The following is a 21,749-nucleotide window of genomic DNA, read 5'->3' as shown; positions in this document are numbered from 1 at the left end:
TCCTAAAGATGGCCTACCCTTTTTGACCAAATTATTTGACGACTTCGGCCACCTGTCCAATTTCAAAGTAAATATAACGAAGTCTGAATTGTTAAATGTGACCCTCTCTAGCTCTGTGGTCAGGTCGATCAGTTCCCTCTCTCCTTTTCCGTGGGCGAAAAACTCTCTCACGTACCTGGGAGTGCGCATCACGAATACTATAGGTAAATTGTTTGACTATAACTACAAACCTCTCCTTGCGGATATTAAGCAGACATTGGCCGAGTATGATATCCCGCTGATATCATGGCTGGGTAGAAAAAACCTATTGAATTGCTACATCCTACCTAAAATTATGTACAAACTAAATATGTTACCGATTGCTTTACCTCGCTACTTCTTTTCCAATATACGCTCCATTCTCTCAAGCTTTGTTTGGAAACACAAGAGACCCCGCATAGCCTATTCTCTGCTGGCACGTTCGGTGGAGCATGGGGGCATAGGTATGCCTGACGTAGAATAGCTTTACAGAACCATTCAGCTGCGTAACTGGACTTGACCAGCCCATTACCTGGCTCTCCTGTTCCGCTGAGTGTTGCATCAGATGCCTACTCAGGTAGCTTATGTCATGATCTTTGGCTCCCCCTGAAACAGAGTAAGCTAGCATCCACCGCTGACTCCCTTTACTCGGGACTCCTTAGAACATCTAAACTACTTTTGCCTTCTTTGTCTCCTTTTCCCTCTCCCCTTACACCCTCCTCTCTTCTACCTGTGATTGTGGGAAAAGACCCCTCCGGATTCTCAGATATGTGGTCCAGACTGTCAAATATGCCGCTGAGGGAGTTGTTCCCGGAAGTCACGATTCGGCTGGCTGGAGGTGGATCCTCTGTGCCAGAGAGGGATTGGCGTGGACCGTGCTGGTGGACCGGTTCTAAGTTGCTACTGGTATTCACCAGAGCCCGCCGCAAAGCGGGATGGTCTTGCTGCGGCGGTAGCAACCAGGTCGTATCCACCAGCAACGGCTCAACCTCTCTGACTGCTGAAGATAGGCGCGGTACAAGGGAGTAGACAAGAGCAAGGTCGGACGTAGCAGAAGGTCAGGGCAGGCAGCAAGGATCGTAGTCAGGGGCAACGGCAGGAGGTCTGGAACACAGGCTAGGAACACACAAGGAAACGCTTTCACTGGCACAATGGCAACAAGATCCGGCGAGGGAGTGCAGGGGAAGTGAGGTATAAATAGGGAGTGCACAGGTGAACACACTAATTAAGCCAGCTGCGCCAATCAGTGGCGCAGTGGCCCTTTAAATTGCGGGGCCGCGCGCGCCGGGACAAGACCGACGGAGAGCGAGTCAGGTACGGGAGCCGGGATGCGCATCGCGAGCGGGCGCCTCCCGCATCGCGAATCGCATCCCGGCTGAGAGAGGTATTGCAGCGCACCCGGTCAGCAGGTCTGACTGGGGCGCTGCAAATGCGAGGATGTTGCGAGCGCTCCGGGGAGGAGCGGGGACCCGGAGCGCTCGGCGTAACAGTACCCCCCCCCCCCCTTGGGTCTCCCCCTCTTCTTGGAGCCTGAGAACCTGAGGACAAGACTTTTGTCTAGGATGTTGTCCTCAGGTTCCCAGGATCTCTCTTCTGGACCACAGCCTTCCCAATCCACCAAGAAATTTTTTTTCCCTCTGACCGTCTTGGAGGCCAGAATCTCCTTCACGGAGAAGACGTCAGAAGAACCGGAAACAGGAGTGGGAGAAACAAGTTTGGGAGAGAAGCGGTTAATGATGAGTGGTTTAAGGAGAGAGACATGGAAGGCATTGGGAATACGAAGAGAAGGAGGAAGAAGGAGTTTGTAAGAGACAGGGTTAATCTGGCACAAGACTTTGAAAGGACCAAGATAGTGTGGTCCCAGTTTGTAACTGGGGACACGAAAGCGGACATATTTAGCGGAGAGCCATACCTTGTCTCCGGGAGCAAAAATGGGGGGAGTTCTTCTTTTCTTATCGGCAAACTTTTTCATGCGGGATGAAGCCTGTAAAAGAGAATTTTGGGTCTCTTTCCATATGGTGGAAAGATCACGAGTCACTTCATCCACAGCGGGCAAACCAGAGGGCAAGGGAGTAGGGAGGGGGGGAAGAGGGTGACGGCCGTACACCACGAAAAATGGGGACTTAGCAGAAGATTCGGAGACTCTGAAGTTGTATGAGAATTCGGCCCATGGTAGAAGATCTGCCCAGTCATCCTGGCGGGAGGAAACAAAATGCCGTAAATAGTCACCCAGGACCTGGTTAATTCTTTCTTCTTGCCCATTGGATTGGGGATGATAAGAAGAAGAGAAGTTTAATTTAATCTTGAGCTGTTTACAGAGGGCCCTCCAGAATTTAGACACGAATTGGACGCCTCTATCCGAGACGATCTGCGTGGGCAAACCGTGAAGACGAAAAATGTGTACAAAAAATTGTTTTGCCAACTGAGGCGCTGAAGGAAGACCAGGAAGAGGAATAAAATGTGCCATCTTGGAAAATCGATCAACGACCACCCAAACAACAGTGTTGCCACGGGATGGGGGTAAGTCTGTAATAAAGTCCATACCAATCAGTGACCAAGGCTGTTCGGGGACAGGCAGAGGATGAAGGAGACCAGCAGGCTTCTGGCGAGGAGTCTTATCCCGGGCACAGACAGTACAGGCCCGCACAAAATCAACAACATCCGTCTCCAGAGTCGGCCACCAATAGAAACGAGAGATGAGTTGCAAGGATTTTTTGATGCCCGCATGGCCTGCGAGGTGGGAGGAGTGTCCCCATTTGAGAATCCCGAGACGCTGGCTTGGAGAAATGAAGGTCTTCCCTGGAGGAGTTTGCCTGATGGAGGCTGGAGAAGTGGAGATCAGACAGTCAGGAGGAATGATGTGTTGCGGAGAGAGCTCTACTTCCGAGGCATCCGAGGAACGAGAGAGGGCATCGGCCCTAATGTTCTTGTCAGCAGGGCGAAAATGAATTTCAAAGTTAAAACGGGCAAAGAACAACGACCACCTGGCCTTGCGAGGGTTCAGCCGTTGGGCAGACTGGAGATAGGAGAGATTCTTGTGATCAGTGTATATGATAACTGGAAATTTTGATCCCTCCAGCAGATGCCTCCATTCCTCAAGCGCCAATTTAATGGCCAGTAGTTCTCGATCCCCGATGGAGTAGTTTCTCTCCGCCGGAGAGAAGGTCCTAGAAAAAAACCCACAAGTAACAGCATGCCCGGAAGAATTTTTTTGTAGAAGGACAGCTCCAGCTCCCACTGAGGAGGCATCTGCCTCCAATAGGAAGGGTTTAGATGGGTCAGGTCTGGAGAGCACGGGAGCAGAAGAAAAGGCAGACTTGAGATGTTTAAATGCGTCTTCCGCTTGGGGAGACCAGGACTTGGGATTGGCATTTTTCGTGGTTAAAGCCACGATAGGAGCCACAATAGTGAAAAAGTGTGGAATAAATTGTCTGTAATAATTGGCGAACCCCAAAAAACGTTGGATAGCACGGAGTCCGGAGGGGCGTGGCCAATCTAAGATGGCAGAGAGTTTATCTGGGTCCATTTGTAGTCCCTGGCCAGAGACCAAGTATCCTAGGAAAGGAAGAGATTGACATTCAAACCGACATTTCTCCATTTTGGCATAAAGTTGATTGTCTCGAAGTCTCTGAAGAACCATGCGGACATGCTGGCGGTGTTCTTCTAAGTTGGCAGAAAAAATCAGAATATCGTCCAGATAAACCACAACACAGGAATATAAGAGATCACGAAAAATTTCATTAACAAAGTCTTGGAAGACGGCAGGGGCGTTGCACAGGCCAAAGGGCATGACCAGATACTCAAAGTGTCCATCTCTGGTGTTAAATGCAGTCTTCCATTCGTCCCCCTCCCTGATGTGGATGAGATTATAAGCACCTCTTAAGTCCAGTTTGGTAAAGATGTGGGCACCTTGTAGGCGATCAAAGAGTTCCGAGATAAGAGGTAGGGGGTAGCGGTTCTTTACCGTGATTTTATTAAGTCCGCGGTAATCAATGCAAGGACGTAGGGAGCCATCTTTTTTGGACACAAAAAAAAATCCAGCTCCGGCAGGAGAGGAGGATTTGCGGATAAACCCCTTTTTTAAATTTTCCTGGATGTACTCTGACATGGCAAGAGTCTCTGGAGCAGACAGAGGATAAATTCTGCCCCGGGGTGGAGTAGTACCCGGGAGGAGGTCAATAGGACAGTCATAAGGCCTGTGAGGAGGTAAAGTCTCAGCTTGCTTTTTGCAAAACACGTCAGCATAGTCCATATAAGCCTTAGGAAGACCGGTTACAGGGGGAACCACAGGGTCACGGCAGGGAGTACTGGGAACCGGTTTAAGACAGTCCTTGAAACAAGAAGTACCCCAGTTCTTGATTTCTCCTGTGGACCAATCAAGGGTTGGGGAATGGCGTTGAAGCCACGGTAATCCAAGAAGAATTTCGGAAGTGCAGTTGGAGAGGACCAAAAATTCAATTTTTTCGTGATGAGGTCCGATGCACATTAGGAGAGGTTCCGTGCGGTAACGCACGGTACAGTCCAATCTTTCATTGTTAACAGAATTGATGTAGAGGGGTCTGGCGAGACTGGTCACCGGGATGTTGAACCTGTTGATGAGAGAGGCCAAAATAAAATTTCCTGCAGATCCGGAATCCAAGAAGGCCATAGTAGAGAAGGAGAAGGTAGAGGAAGATATCCGCACAGGCACAGTAAGGCGTGGAGAAGCAGAGTTGACATCAAGAACTGTCACACCTTTGTGCGGAGTCAGCGTACGTCTTTCCAGGCGGGGAGGACGGATAGGACAATCCTTCAAGAAGTGTTCGGTACCGGCACAGTACAGGCACAGATTCTCCATGCGGCGTCGTGTCCTCTCTTGAGGTGTCAAGTGAGACCGGTCAACTTGCATAGCCTCCACGGCGGGAGGCACAGGAACGGATTGCAGAGGACCAGAGGAGAGAGGAGCCGGGGAGAAAAAACGCCTCGTGCGAACAAAGTCCATATCCTGGCGGAGCTCCTGACGCCTTTCGGAAAAACGCATGTCAATGCGGGTGGCCAGATGAATAAGTTCATGCAGGTTAGCAGGAATTTCTCGTGCGGCCAGCACATCTTTAATGTTGCTGGATAGGCCTTTTTTAAAGGTCGCGCAGAGGGCCTCATTATTCCAGGATAATTCGGAGGCAAGAGTACGGAATTGGATGGCGTACTCGCCAACAGAAGAATTACCCTGGACCAGGTTCAGCAGGGCAGTCTCAGCAGAAGAGGCTCGGGCAGGTTCCTCAAAGACACTTCGAATCTCCGTGAAGAAGGAGTGTACAGAGGCAGTGACGGGGTCATTGCGGTCCCAGAGCGGTGTGGCCCATGACAGAGCTTTCCCAGACAGAAGGCTGACTACGAAAGCCACCTTAGACCTTTCAGTAGGAAACTGGTCCGACATCATCTCCAAGTGCAGGGAACATTGCGAAAGAAAGCCACGGCAAAACTTAGAGTCCCCATCAAATTTATCCGGCAAGGATAATCGTAGGCCGGAAGCGGCCACTCGCTGCGGAGGAGGTGCAGGAGCTGGCGGAGGAGATGATTGCTGAAGCTGTGGTAGTAGCTGCTGTAGCATCACGGTCAGTTGAGACAGCTGGTGGCCTTGTTGCGACTGCTGGGCGACCACCGTGGTGAGGTCGGCGACAACTGGCAGTGGGACTTCAGCGGGATCCATGGCCGGATCTACTGTCACGATTCGGCTGGCTGGAGGTGGATCCTCTGTGCCAGAGAGGGATTGGCGTGGACCGTGCTGGTGGACCGGTTCTAAGTTGCTACTGGTATTCACCAGAGCCCGCCGCAAAGCGGGATGGTCTTGCAGCGGCGGTAGCAACCAGGTCGTATCCACCAGCAACGGCTCAACCTCTCTGACTGCTGAAGATAGGCGCGGTACAAGGGAGTAGACAAGAACAATGTCGGACGTAGCAGAAGGTCAGGGCAGGCAGCAAGGATCGTAGTCAGGGGCAACGGCAGGAGGTCTGGAACACAGGCTAGGAACACACAAGGAAACGCTTTCACTGGCACAATGGCAACAAGATCCGGCGAGGGAGTGCAGGGGAAGTGAGGTATAAATAGGGAGTGCACAGGTGAACACACTAATTAAGCCAGCTGCGCCAATCAGTGGCGCAGTGGCCCTTTAAATTGCAGAGACCCGGCGCACGCGCGCCCTAAGGAGCGGGGCCGCGCGCGCCGGGACAAGACCGACGGAGAGCGAGTCAGGTACGGGAGCCGGGATGCGCATCGCGAGCGGGCGCCTCCCGCATCGCGAATCGCATCCCGGCTGAGAGAGGTGTTGCAGCGCACCCGGTCAGCAGGTCTGACCGGGGCGCTGCAAATGCGAGGATGTTGCGAGCGCTCCGGGGAGGAGCGGGGACCCGGAGCACTCGGCGTAACACCGGATGGTCGGATTCCCTCGGAGGATGAACTTAGACTCATGTTCCCAGGCTGTGTCCTTACATTTTTACACCTTAAGCATTTCCGCACTTGTAGTCAGGCATTTTTTGAAAAATTACATCCACTAAGAGACCTTACTGACTTCGAAATATCACTTACCTCCCCCTCCATGAAGCTGAGGAAACTGTCATCCCTCATGAAAACCTGTACCCAGATCTCTCCCCCCGCTACCGCGGGTTTTATGTTGTCCTGGGAAAAGGAACTCAAATGCACTTTCACCACAGAAGAGGTCAGGTTCATGTTAACACACAGTAGGGGCTTCTCAAGGTGTGTGAGGTTGCAGGAGTTCCAATACATACTAATCTCCAGATGGTACAAGACACCGGACTTCCTTTATACACATAAATTAGCTGACTCCAACATGTCTTGGAGATGTGGTCTACACGTTGGGATGCTACTCCACATATGGTGGTCGTGTCCTCTGATTAAACAGTTTTGGAGTGATATAGAGAAATACATCGCCAAAGTAACCGATAGTTCCCTTGTACTTACTCCTGAGTGCGCACTTCTCGGATGCCCCTCCGTTCACTTCACCCCTTCCTCAGACTCGCTTGTCACCCATATGCTAATGGCGGCTAAGTCACTGATTCCCCTGAAATGGCTACAAACGATACCTCCTTCCATTATGGAGTGGCATGCAAAGGTCTCGCAAATCTGTAGTTTTGAGCTTCTCACTAGTAAGGCTCTCAGGTCACTGCCCAAATATTACAAAACATGGAACCCCTGGCTGAACTTCCAGACCCGGTCTATACCAGTGATGAGTGTGTCCCACGCTCCCTCCTGAAGGAATGTTGACAGATTATTTTATGCACGGTGCACCCTAAATGCATTTACTCCAATCCCAGTCTAACCAACCCCCCCCCCCCTCCTGCTCCCTTCACCCAGTCCCTTCCTTACACCCCCTTCTTTAGTTTAATATGGAGGATCAGCGACATTTCAGTTATTCTACAAAAAAATACCTTTTACCTCCTAGACTGGAAACTAATCTGTATCAGTTTTTTTTGCACTTGACTGATGCTGTCTGTTGTTTTATTGTTTGATGCCTTGGAATGAGCAGCTGTATATGACTCGTCCTTAATTGTATCCATTGAGATTACTGTATTGTCCATGTGTTGGAAAACCAATAAAAACTTGTTTGAGAAAAAAAAAAAAAGATCTGAGTGCCCTAGGCCTCAGCATGCATCCCCATCGACCCTATTCTGGTCAAGTACCTGGATAAAATGGGGAAGAATCCTATAAAAGGCCTTGACAGATCTTTCAAAGCCTGTCAAGATAAGCTTTTAGACGTCTTGGGACCACTAACAAAAGTATTAGAATTAACTGAATCAGCATTGTCCTCTAGACAACCCATTGACGTCAACACTTTACACGGCTGGGCTGAAAATCCCTTTGCATACCAGGCAATGCTAATTCAGCCATTGCTGCAGTAAGACGCCGCACAATACTAATGAGGTTAGATCCTCAACTGGCCAACCTTGCCATACATAAGTTGGAAAACTCCTCAGAAGGTCTTCTATTTGGAGACACTTTTAGTAAAGAGATAGGGAAAGTTGTCGGGATTTTTACCTCTCTTGATTAGGCCCAATCTTCCTTACGAAAAGTTTTTCCCTCAAAAATTTTTGGAAAACCTGGAAAAGGTAGGGGCCGCTTTCCCAGCAGAGCCTCTTCATCTAGGCAATATCCCAGAGGCCCTTTCTCAAGGCAGAGGCAACTTTCAGTCTTCCTCCTCCTTCATCCCAACTTTCCCAACTGCCCTTTCCAAGCAGAGGATGCCCGTGGAGAGCCAGAGGCAACCGAGGTTATGACAGGACCAGACCATCTTCAGGTAAGTCCAGTTCCTCTGTTTTCTTTTCTTCTTCCTTTAGGAGGAAGACTCCAACATTTTATCCATGCTTGGTCTTCCATCGCCTCAGACCTATGGATTCTGAACACTGTCTCAGGGTTTCAGATAGAATTCCTGTCTCCCCCAATTCAACATTCTTTCCTTCAACCAATTCAGTTTTCACGTATGGACCAAAAACTCATAGATGAAGAGATCAAGGATCTTTTTTTCCCAAGGAGCAATTACTCCAATCCCGAATCACTCAGCAAGCTTTTTCTAGTAAAGAAAAAAGACAGAGGACACAGACAGGTTATCAACCTACGTCTTTTGAACAAATTTGTTCTATATCAAATTTTCAAAGTGGAAGGGATTCACGTTCTCCGAGATATCTTGATTCAAGGGGATTGGTTGGTGAAGGTAGATCTAAAAGATGCATACCTCACAATCCCCATTCATCCTTCCCATCAACAACACCTGCAGTTTTTGCCTTTTGGCCTATCATGGTGCTTTACAAAACTCATGAATAGTGTTGCTCGCGAATATTCGCAATGCAAATTTTATTCGCGAATATCGCATATTCGCGAATTCGCAAATATTCGTGAATAAAGCACTATATATTCGCAATTACAAATATTCGTTTTTTTTTTTGTTAATTTTTTTTTTCACAGTACACATCACAGTGATCATCCCTCTCTGCTTCCAGCTTGTGTGATGTAAAGAGGGCTCTAATACTACTGTGTTAGACTGGCATGCAAATTTCCGCATATGCGAAAATTAGCATATGCAAATTTTCGCATATTCGAATTTTCGCATGTGCTCATTTTTGTATATGCTAATTTCCCCATATGCAAATTTTTGCATATGCATATTTTTGCATATACGAAAATATGCTGCGAATATTACGAATGTGCGAATTTAGCAAATATATGACGAATATTTGTCCATATATTCGCGAAATATCGCAAATTCGAATATGGCCTATGCCGCTCAACACTACTCATGAAGCCCATAACATCCATTCTTCGGAGCAGAGGAGTTTGTCTCATTATTTACCTAAACAATATCCTAATCATGGACCAGTCTCGTTCAACTCTTCAATGGACATTATTCCTTCTCACTTCTCTAGGTTTTTCCATCAACAACAAAAAAATCAATTCGGACCCCTTCAAGGGAAGTAGAATTCTTGGGAATTATGATAGATACCAAAAGAACTATTTTAAGTCTACCTATCAAAAAACTAAAAACAATTCGGAAAGAAATCTGATCCATTCTGAACAAACAAATTATATCTTTACGGATTCTTGCTCGCATAATAGGTCTACTATCAGCATCAATCCAAGCTATCTTTCCAGCCCCGTTACATTATCGGGCTTTACAACGTCTCAAAATTCATCATTTGAGACAAGGCATGGATTATTCAGACATGATAACTCTATCTGCTGAAGCCAAGGAGGAACCACTATGGTGGCTCTCTCATCTAGAGGCTTGGAATGGCAAAACCATTTTCCATTACACTTCAGACATTATCATAGAGTCAGATGCCAGCCTTTCAGGTTGGGGAGCTTGCTGTGGAGCCCTCACCACAGGAGGAAAATGGTCAGAGAACGAAATCAATCTTCATATCAATTGTCTGGAACTATTAGCAGGTTCCTTTTGCCCTTAATAGCTTTTCAAAATACTATTTACTTTGTATGGACAATATCTCAGTGGTTCAGTACATTAACCGCCTAGTAGGTACAACTTCCAAAATTTTATCAGAGATTGCGAAAGATTTTGGGCATTTCTGCTTAGAAAAGAATATTATTTTAAAGTCAGAATACTTACCTGGCTTAGCCAACTCGATCGCAGACTGGAACTCCCATTTCCTTATTGATTCCAGCGACTGGAAACTAGATTCCTCCATTTTCTCTTCTATCAACTCCATATGGGGACCTCTCTATATGGATCTTTTCACATCCCGCTTGAACAACCAATTTTTCCCTTATTCTTCAGCTGGCGACCAGATCCGGAAGCTCTAGGAATAGACGCTTTTCTACAGATCTGGCCTCAGGAAACTCTCTACGCGTTTCCTCCCTCCACACTGATTCCAAGAGTTCTTTCTCAAGTGATAACCCAACGGTCGACCATGGTACTAATAACTCCATGGTGGCCGTCACAGACCTAGTTTCCCCAAGTACTCAGCTTATCCATGGACATTCCAAAGATTTTACCTATATCCCCCTTTCTTCAGGTCCGTCCGGAATCCACATCCCTTGGTTCTATCGGACACCCTATCTCTCATTGCCTGCTTGAACACAGGTCAATCTCATTTGATTGCAAACTTTCACAATCAACTAGAGATATCCTCTCAGAGGCCTGGGTTCCAGGCACCCGTAAGGCTCATAGATCAGCCTGGCGACTTTGGGTTCATTGGTGCTCTCAACGATCTTTGTATCCCATTCGAGCACCTATCTCTCGTATCCTGAATTTCCTTTCAGAATCTTTTGATTTAGGCAAAGCTTACAGAACCATAAATTTATACCATTCCGCCATTTCTGCAGAAAATGAACACATTAACTCTATCCCAATTGGCAAACATCCTCTGGTATGTCGTCTACTTAAAGGAATTTGTTTCAAGAGACCTCCTCGTCCTAAATACGAATCCACCTGGGATGTTTCCCTTATCCTCAATCTTTTTTCATTTTGGGAGGACAATGATCTTGTTCTGTTGAAACTCTTATCCATTAACCCCTTGAGGACCAAGCCCAAATATACCTTAAGGACCCGGCCATTTTTTGAACATCTGACCACTGTCACTTCAAGCATTAATAATTCTGGGATGCTTTTACCTTTCATTCTGATTCGTGACATATTCTACTTTATGTTAGTGGTTACTTGTTTCATTTCCTGGTGAAAAATTCAAAATTTTATGAAAAAATTTAAAATTTAGCATTTTTTTTTTTACTTTGAAGCTCTCTGCTTATCAGGTAATTGAATATTCCAAATAAATTATACATTTAATCACATACACAATATGTCTAGTTCATGTTGGCATCATAAAGTTGACATGTTTTTACTTTTGGAAGACATCACAGGGCTTCAAAGTTCAGCAGCAATTTTCCAATTTTTCACAAAATTTTCAAAATCAGAATTTTTCAGGGACCAGTTCAGTTTTGAAGTGGATTTGAAGGGCCTTCATATTAGAAATACCCCACAAATGACCCAATTATAAAAACTGCACCCCTCAAAGTATCCAAAATGACATTCGGTAAGTGTGTTAACCCTTTATGTGTTTCACAGGAATAGCAGCAAAGTGAAGGAGAAAATTCAAAATCTTCATGTTTTACACTCGCATGTTCATGTAGACCAAGTTTTTGTATTCTTAAAAGTGGTAATAGGAGAAAAAGCCCCCAAAATTTGTAACACAATTTCTCTCGAGTAAGGAAATACCTCATATGTGTATGTCAAGTGTTTGGCGGGCGCAGTAGGGGGCTCAGAAGGAAGGCGCAACAATGGGATTTTGGAGAGTGAATTTTGCTGAAATGGTTTTTGGGGGGCATGTCACATTTAGAAAGCCCCTGTGGTGCCACAACAGCAGAAAGCCCCACATGGCATACCATTTTGGAAACTAAACCCCTCAAGGCATGTAACAAGGGGTCCACTTAGCCTTAACACCCCACAGGTGTTTGAAAACTTTTCATTAAAATCGGATGTGTAAATGGAAAAAAAAATGTTTTCACTAAAGTGCATTTTTTACAAAGGGTAATGGGAGAAAATGCCCCCCAAAATTTGTAACCCCATCTTTTCTGAGTATGGAAATATCCCATGTTAGGACGTAAAATGCTCTGCGGGCGAACTACAATGCTCAGAAGAGAAGGAGTCATATTTGGCTTTTTGAAAGCAAATTTTGCTGAAATGGTTTTTGGGGGGCATGTCGCATTTAGGAAGCCCCTGTCGTGCTAGAACAGCAAAAAATACCCACATGGCATACTATTTTGGAAACTATTACCCTTAAGGAATGTAACAAGGGGTACAGTGAGCCTTAACTACCCACAGGTGTTTGACGACTTTTTGTTAAAATTGGATGTATAAATGAAAAAAATTATTTTTTTTACTAACATGCTGTTTTTTCCCTAAATTTAACATTTTTACAAGGGGTAATAGGAGAAAATGACCCCCATAATTTGTAACCCCATTTCTTCTGCGTATGGAAATACCCCATGTGTGGACGTCAAGTGCTCTACTGGCACACTACAATGCTCAGAAGAGGAGGAGCGCCATTGAGCTTTTGGAAAGAGAATTTGTTTGGAATGGTAGTCAGGGGCCATGTGTGTTTACAAAGCCCCCCGTGGTGCCAGAACAGTGGACCCCCCACATGTGACCCCATTTTGGAAACAACACCCCTCACAGAATTTTATAAGGGATGCAGTGAGTATTTACACCCCACTGGCATTTAACAGATCTTTGGAACAATGGGCTGTGCAAATGAAAAATTAAATTTTTCATTTTCACGGACTACTGTTCCAAAAATCTGTCAGACACCTGAGGGTCGTAAATGCTCACTGTACCCCTTAATACATTACATGAGGGGTGTAGTTTCCAAAAGGGGGTCACATGTGGGGGGGTCCATTGTTCTGGGGGCTTTGTAAACACACGTGGCCTTCAATTCCGGACACATTTTATTTTCAAAATCCCAAAGACGCTCCTTCTGTTCTGAGCATTGTAGTGCGTCAGCAGAGCACTTTACATTCACATATGGGGTATGTTCTTACTCAGAAGAAATGGGGTTACAAATTTTGGGGGAATTTTTTCCTATTTTCCCTTATGAAATTGAAAAATTTAGGGTAACACCAGCATTTTTGTGAAAAAAAAAATCTTTTTTAATTTTCCCATCCAACTTTAATGAAAATTCGTCAAACACCTGTGGGGTGTTAAGGCTCACTAAACCCCTTGTTACGTTCCGTGAGCGGTGTAGTTTCCAAAATGGGGTCATATGTCGGTATTTATTTTTTTGCATTTATGTCAGAACCGCTGTAAAATCAGCCACCCCTGTGCAAATCACCAATTTAGGCCTCAAACGTACATGGTGCGCTCTCACTCCAGAGGCTTGTTGTGCACCCGCAGAGCATTTCACGCCCACATATGGGGTATTTCCGTACTCAGGAGAAATTGCGTTACAAATTTTTGGGGTCTTTTTTCCTTTACTGCTTGTGGAAATTAAAAGTATGGGGCAATACTAGCATGTTAGTGTAATTTTTTTTAATTTTTTTACACTAACAGGCTGGTGTAGCCCCCAACTTTTCCTTTTCATAAGGGGTAAAAGGAGAAAAAGTCCCCCAAAATTTGTAGTGCAATTTCTCCCAAGTACGGGAATACCCCATAAGTGTCCCTAAACTGTTTCCTTGAAATACGACAGGGCTCCAAAGTGAGAGAGCGCCATGCGCATTTGAGGACTAAATTAAGGGTTGCATAGGGGTGGACATAGGGGTATTCTACGCCAGTGATTGCAAAACAGGGTGCCTCCAGCTATTGCTAAATTCCCAGCATGCCTGGACAGTCAGTGGCTGTCCAGAAAATCTGGGAGTTGTTTTGCTGGAGCTGGAGGCTCCGTTTTGGAAACACTGCTGTACAACAACGTTTTTAATTTTTATTGGGGGCGGGGGGCAGTGTAAGGAGGTGTATATGTAGTGTTTTACCCTTTAATTTGTGTTAGTGTAGTGTAGGGTAGTGTTTTTAGGGTACATTCACACTGGCAGCGGTTTACAGTGAGTTTCCCGCTAGGAGTTTGCGCTGCGGCAAAAAATTTGCCGCAGCCCAAGCTTGAAGCAGGAAATTTACTGTAAACCTGCCTGTGTGAATGTACCCTGTACATTCACATGGAGGGGGGGGGCAAACTTCCAGCTGTTTCAAAACTACAACTCCCAGCATGTACTGACAGACCGTGCATGCTGGGAGTTGTACTTTTGCAACAGCTGGAGGCACACTGGTTGGAAAACCTTCATTTAGGTTCTGTTACCTAACTCAGTATTTTCCAACCAGTGTGCCTCCAGCTGTTGCAAAACTACAACTCCCAGCATGTACTGATCACTGAAGGGCATGCTGGAAGATGTAGTTATGCAACAACTGGAGGTACGCAACTACAACTCCCAGCATGCCGAGATAGCTGTTTGCTGTCTGGGCATGCTGGGATTTGCAGTTTTGCAACATCTGGAGGGCTACAGTTTCTCGACCACTGCACAGTAATGTACCAACTGTGGACCTCCAGATGTTGCAGAACTACAAATCCCAGCATGCCCAGACAGCAAACAGCTATGTGGGCATGCTAGGAGTTATAGTTTTGCAAGATCTGGAAGGGCTACTGTCTGAGACCACTGTAAAGTGGTCTTTAAACTCTAGCCCTCCAGCTGTTGCAAAACTACATATTCCAGCATGCCCAAACAGCTATCTGGGCATGCTGGGAGTTGTAGTTTTGAAACATCTGGAGGGCTAAAGTTTAGAGATCACTTTACAGTGGTCTCAGACTGTAGCCCTCCAGATCATCTTATCGGCTTCCATAGGATCCAGGGAGCCGTCCTCTTCTGCCGCACAACATGCCGCCCGCCGATCACCGTCGCCCACAGCCTCCGGACGGGTAAGTGGATCTTCGGCGCTCAGTCCCCCTCGGTTCCCCGTTCTGCCCCGCCTATTGTGGGTGGGCAGGATGGGGAAAGCAAAAATTAACCCCCACCGCCCCCTGATCTGCTATTGGTGGTCGAGTCTAGACCACCAATAGCAGGACTAGGAGGGGTGGCACCCCTGCCACCTCACTCCTATCCATTCAGGGGGATCGTAGGTGTCTTAGACAACCGCAATCCCCCTTATATTCCAGGTCACCGGGTCACTATAGACCCGTATGACCCGTAAAAGGCGCAAATCGCAAGTGTGAATTCACTTGCCATTTGTGCCGATCGCTGACAATGGGGGGGTCTGATGACCCCCCCCCCCCCTGGGCATTTGCGCGGGGTGCCATGCTTATAGATATCAGCAGTCACCCCGGTCCCCGCCCGGCACGGCGGGGACCGAAATTCCCACGAGCGTATGGATACCATATCCATACGCCCAAGGTCCTTAAGTGGTTAAACTTACCGTCCTGCTTTGCCTTATCTCAATCAAGAGGCTCTCCGACGTTAAAGCCTTAAATATTTCAAACAGATCTTTTTCTCCTCACAGAGTTCCCTTTACAATTTCACGCCATACAAAAACTAATATTCATCCGGTTTTCTACCCATTCACTAGTCACCCCAAACTTTGTGTGGTCAGATGTTTGAAATCTTATGAATTTAAAACTCTTTCTCTCCGAAAATATTCCTTTTCCCAACTTCTCATCTCTTACCGTTAACCCCATCTTTCTGTTAGATCGACTACTTTAGCAAAATGGGTTAGACAAGCCATGAGTATGGCCGGGATTGATATTTCCAAATTTGGTGCCCACTCTTCTCGAGGGGCTATGCCCACTAAAACTATCCAAACAGGGGGATCACTCTTTTATCTTCTTAAAGCAGACAACTGGTCATCTGAACATACCTTCAAAACCTTTTATTTCAAACCGGACACTCACATTTCTATGTCTATACTACAGTACTTCTCGGCCTCCTGCACCATACGCTCAACGTCTTCCTTGCTGAGATGACCTTTATAGTTTGTGATCGTGATCTGGTTTTCCATGCCAGTGCTCATGTCCACAGCAGATACATTCAGGATACCATTGGCATCAATGTTGATTGTAACCTCAATCTGAGAAACACCATGAGGAACGGGAGGGATGCCAGTCAACTCAAACATGTCCAACTGGTTGTTGTCCTTAGTCATGGCTCTCTCTGGTTGTCAGAGTAATACAAAAGAAAGAGAAGCGCTCCATAGTGCATTAATCGGGCAAGTTGATATTCACAGTAGTTTACTGGAAGCGCTAACCCGGTAGGTTGTGCAAGTATACCAGGCACAACACTGTTAAGAGTTTCATAAATGCAGCCAGTCCCGCCACCACATAGGTGTAATGGTTACAGCAACCTCCAAATACTCCCAAGGGACTTCAATAGGCGCAGAAAGGATGAGGAGTTATAGATGTTTAAGCGATAGCATTTATTTGCAGAACAACGCGTTTCGACGCCAGGACGGGCGTCTTTCTCAAGTTCATAGCAAATGTTAACAAAGGAACATATTTATACATATTTATACATATTTTTTTGTATAAATATGTTCCTTTGTTAACATTTGCTATGAACTTGAGAAAGACGCCCGTCCTTTCGGCGCCTATTGAAGTCCCTTGGGAGTATTTGGAGGTGGTTGTCAGAGTAGGCTGTAATGGTCTGTGTTTGCTTTGTGGGAATGGTTGTGTTACGCTTGATCAGTATAACGATTATACATTCATATCTATGGACGTAACTTCATTGTATAGCAATATCAAACATGATATTGGTTTAAATTGTATCAAGAGTATTGTAATGTGATACATCAATACCAATCATGCAAAAATAATTTCTTCTCAACTGCCTGGAAATCATTCTCACCCAAAACTTCTTCCAGTATGATGGCATCACATATCATCAAACAAGAGGGACCGCCATGGGGAAGAGAGTGGCACCATCTTATGCCAACCTTGTTATGGGGCACTTTGAAAATATGTTTATCACATCAAACCATTTATTCATAACACATCCTGTCATCTACAAATGATATATTGATGACCTCTTCCTTATATTGAAAGGTCTACAAGATGCCATCAACCAAATGGTCGAGGAAATCAACCAAAATGATTGGGGCATATCTCTCACATCACAATATTCAAATACAAAAGTAGAATTTTTGGACCTGGAGATCTATCACAATACCACTGAGATATCAACAGCAACATTTAAAAAAAAGTAGACTCAAATAGCTACTTACCTTTCTCCAGCGGCCATCTGAAAAAGTGGAAAACCAACATCCCTTTTAGCTAACTAAGAACAATCAGAAAAAAATGTTCAGAAACAAAGAAATATAAGGAACAAGCAAAGAAAATAATGGAACGATTTAAAGCCAAAGGATATCCACAAGAAGTAATAAATGATGCAAGCAAAAAAAAAACAGACCTACCTTCTCAAGAGGAATGTCTGGCAAAAACAATAATAAAAAAACAAAAAACAGATCCAAATGCACCCAGAATCAACTTCACAGCAACATTCAACAACGCTCATAAGGAAATCAAAAACATACTGCAGAGGCATTGGCACATTTTACAACAAGATCTTGTAATAAAGGAATACTTACCGACAAAACCATGCCTAACTTTCAAACGAGCTCCCACACTCAAATCCATCCTGGCCCCAAGTCGGTTAAAACAACACTGTGATAAAAACAAAATGGGAAAAATAGATCAGACCACGCATAGCATCTTCAAATGTGGAAGAAACCATTGTTTATATTGCCGAACCATCAAGGCCGGCCTGACAAAATACAAAAGCAATTACTGAGGAGAATTATTTCCCATCAAATACCATCTCGATTGTAGATCCTCCTTCGTCATATACGTCATCGAGTGTTGCTGCGGCCTACAATATGTAGGCCGGACAACTCAAGAACTTCATCTCCGGCTCAATAATCACAGACTAAACATCAAAAAAGGATACCTAATGCATAGTTTATCAAAACACTGTAAAGAAAAACACCCAGAAATCAAAAATCCCATCTGTATCTATCCAATTGATCAAATCAGCGATCAAACCCCAAATTGAATAGAGGAACTGAATAAAAGGGAGATGTATAGGCTATACCGTTGGACTCCTTGGCACCAGGAGGACTCAATGAAGCCACCGAACTAATCCGATAACACCCTAGAAGACTTGTACCCTGCATTGCAAACCTACTCTTTGTCCTATATATGCCCCCCATGCAACCAATCCTCCCCTATGAAACCAATCAACACCAAAATACATCCCAGTTAACCATAAAATCCTCAAACTTCCCAGTCACCACTTAACTCTGACAAATCTATTACAGGCATAACATGAAGCCAGTTCCTCCACGTGTATGTGTGTATATATATATATATATATATATATATATATATATATATATATACATATATATATATATATATATATATATATATATATATATATATATATATATACCAATCTTTCACATATGCAATACATTCCCCAACATCCATGCATCCACTTTTCCATATTACATATCAACAAAAAGAGTCCTCCTTCTCCATTTAACCGTTTAAAATACAAACCTATCTAACCTCACTACTAAACCTTCAATAGCAACCAATTCCCAAGATACAATTGTAGCAAAGATCACTAAAATGTATCTTACGAGCAACACAGGGTGCACCAATCTGACAACGTTACTGTCCGCAGCTAACTCAGATTGTCACAGCGCTACAGACAGCAGTCCAAGCAAAAATCTAACATTAGTTCTGATTGCAGGTCCAATCATAAAAACCAAAGCCTGTACTAAAACACACTAACTATTTACACTGGGCGCACCGAACTGACAGCGCCACTGCCCGGGGCCATCAAAGATTGTCACAGCGCTACAGTCAGCAGTATAAACAGAATACTGACGGTGGTTCAGATTGCCGGTCCATTGATCAAAACCCAAGTCTATACCAAAACACACTAACTAGTCACACAGGGCACACCAATCTGACGGCGCTACTGCCCGCGGCTGTCACAGATCGCTACAGCGCTACAGTCAGCAACCCTGACATAAATCTGACAGGGGCTATGAATGCCGGTTCATTCATAAACGCCTAAGTCTGCATTAAAACACATCAAAACACATCCAGATTCAGTGCAACAATCAGACAGGAATCTAATAGGACACCTACATGACAGTGCTCTGACAGCACGCTTGAACATCAAACATTCACAGCGCTACAGTCAGACATACCAGTGAACACGTAACATCGGCGCACTCTCCCCATGAAAAGAATATACCAATATGCTTTAACTCTCATATTGTACCTTCATATGCTCTGTGTATGTATTTCCTGAAAAAAAGAGGAAAGAAAAAAAGAAGACAATCACTGCATCAATGTGCGTTCCTTGCCAACCATGCCAACCATTGCAGCTACCTCACTTCCGTCACAAGAATGAAGTCATAAACACAGTTTACCCGTGAATTTCAAACAAACTGTCTCTATATACATTGGAAACAGTCAGTCAGACTACACTAGCCTGACGAAGCAGGGGTCACCCTGCGAAAAGTGTTGCTATCACCTTTTATTTATTTTATCCTTTTCATTTTTCCACGGTATTCCATATATTTGATGTAATGTATGGTCTGCCAGCTTTTATGCAATAAACAAGTAACCCCCAATGCCAGGATGCTTGTTTGATTACGACTCACCCTCAAGGCGCCACTGAGATCATCCGCATTTTTGTCTCCCTGGAAACTGCTGGAGCAGCTTCCTTTTGGAACCACCGTTTCTCCTCTTTCCCAAACCGACACACCTGATGTTCGGGTTCGGATGTCAGGCTGCCAGAGAACTACTGGAGAGTTGCCAAACTCTTCCTATGCGCAAAACAGTGTTGTGCCTGCAGCGCAACACTTATAGGTGAGTGAGATACCGTTCACCTATCTGTACTGCTTTTATATGAAGGATAAAGATGTATAAATATACATGTGACTGCTACATTGCTCAAACGAGAGATCCCATCTCCACATACATAGAAGTGGGATCCTTACATCCTTGACCTTTGTATCTCAACCATCATTTACGGCACTTAGCGCCATCTTGTCTTTTGTTCCTACTTTTTTCCTATATATTCTGATTGATCAGGACAGTCATTACTCCACCAGCAGTCTCGATATCCAGAGACAAAGGGGTGACAAAAATGAACATTATAAGCTGTTTGGATATTTCTCTTTTCTACCATGCTATTCACTAATGATTTCCTGCAACAATGTTTTTATTGTCTGTATTTGTAAAGGCTCACTGTGAATGGCAATTGTATGGGTTAATTACTATTACCTGTCCGGGTGGAGACTTATTTACCTGTACTCACTATATAAGTGCGTCACTTTTGTAACTACCTTGTACGACTAAGGCTATGCAAGACAGCCAAAACGTGTCACATGTTACTCCTTTTGTCTGTTTGTTTGGAATAAAGTATCCTGATTTTACCAAACTATTCTGTGCCGGATATCCTTCTCTTGTTTTGCATACATTCTGGGTGTCACGATGCCGGCTGGCAGGTAGTGGATCCTCTGTGCCAGAGAGGGATTGGCGTGGACCGTGCTAGTGGATCGGTTCTAAGTCACTACTGGTTTTCACCAGAGCCCGCCGCAAAGCGGGATGGTCTTGCTGCGGCGGTAGTGACCAGGTCGTATCCACTAGCAACAGCTCAACCTCTCTGACTGCTGAAGATAGGCGCGGTACAAGGGAGTAGACAGAAGCAAGGTCGGACGTAGCAGAAGGTCGGGGCAGGCAGCAAGGATCGTAGTCGGGGGCAACGGCAGGAGGTCTGGAACACAGGCTAGGAACACACAAGGAAACGCTTTCACTGGCACAATGGCAACAAGATCCGGCGAGGGAGTGAAGGGGAAGTGAGGTATAAATAGGGAGTGCACAGGTGAACACACTAATTGGAACCACTGCGCCAATCAGCGGCGCAGTGGCCCTTTAAATCGCAGAGACCCGGCGCGCGCGCGCCCTAGGGAGCGGGGCCGCGCGCGCCGGGACAGGACAGACGGAGAGCGAGTCAGGTACGGGAGCCGGGATGCGCATCGCGAGCGGGCGCTACCCGCATCGCGAATCGCATCCCGGCTGGAGACGGTATCACAGCGCACCGGGTCAGTGGAGCTGCCCGGAGCGCTGCGGTAGCGAGAGAGAAGCGAGCGCTCCGGGGAGGAGCGGGGACCCGGAGCGCTCGGCGTAACAGTACCCCCCCCCCTTGGGTCTCCCCCTCTTCTTAGAGCCTGAGAACCTGAGGAGCAGACTTTTGTCTAGGATGTTGTCCTCAGGTTCCCAGGATCTCTCTTCAGGACCACAGCCCTCCCAATCCACCAAAAAGAACCTTTTTCCTCTGACCGTCTTGGAGGCCAGTATCTCTTTCACTGAGAAGACGTCAGAAGAACCGGAGACAGGAGTGGGAGAAACTAATTTGGGAGAGAAACGGTTGATGATGAGTGGTTTAAGAAGAGAGACATGAAAGGCATTAGGAATACGGAGAGAAGGAGGAAGAAGAAGTTTGTAAGAGACAGGATTAATTTGGCACAAGACTTTGAAAGGACCAAGATAGCGTGGACCCAGTTTGTAACTGGGGACACAAAAGCGGACATATTTAGCGGAGAGCCATACCTTGTCTCCTGGAGCAAAAATGGGGGGAGCTCTTCTTTTCTTATCGGCAAACTTTTTCATGCGAGATGAAGCCTGTAAAAGAGAATCTTGGGTCTCTTTCCATATGGTGGAAAGATCACGAGTCACTTCATC

At 45.6% G+C, this 21,749-nt stretch overlaps 1 protein-coding gene across 1 annotated transcript; it reads right to left on the bottom strand.

Moving 5' to 3' along the window:
* Positions 1 to 15,877: 15,877 nt before the first annotated feature.
* LOC130293206 (heat shock 70 kDa protein-like) lies at positions 15,878 to 20,159 on the bottom strand. The gene is made up of 3 exons (XM_056541708.1): positions 20,099 to 20,159; positions 16,557 to 16,673; positions 15,878 to 16,140 (listed from the first exon to the last, which is right to left on the bottom strand). Exons 1-3 carry the CDS (start codon positions 20,157 to 20,159, stop codon positions 15,878 to 15,880), a joined length of 441 nt encoding a protein of 146 aa, XP_056397683.1.
* Positions 20,160 to 21,749: the final 1,590 nt, after the last annotated feature.

Source organism: Hyla sarda, chromosome 10, assembly GCF_029499605.1.
Source record: "Hyla sarda isolate aHylSar1 chromosome 10, aHylSar1.hap1, whole genome shotgun sequence".
Taxonomy (NCBI): Eukaryota; Metazoa; Chordata; class Amphibia; order Anura; family Hylidae; genus Hyla; species Hyla sarda.
The sequence above is the reverse complement of the archived record's forward strand: the minus strand, read 5'-3'. Positions and strand labels throughout refer to the sequence as shown.

Coding starts and splice junctions, on each gene's coding strand:
- LOC130293206 (XM_056541708.1), bottom strand. CDS start 20,159: ATGTTCATTTTTGTCACCCCTTTGTCTCTGGATATCGAGACTGCTGGT. Junction 16,674..20,098: donor TGCTGGTGGAGTAATGACTG/TCCTGATCAATC, acceptor GTATAATCGTTA/TACTGATCAAGCGTAACACA. Junction 16,141..16,556: donor TAGGCGCCGAAAGGACGGGC/GTCTTTCTCAAG, acceptor TCTGACAACCAG/AGAGAGCCATGACTAAGGAC.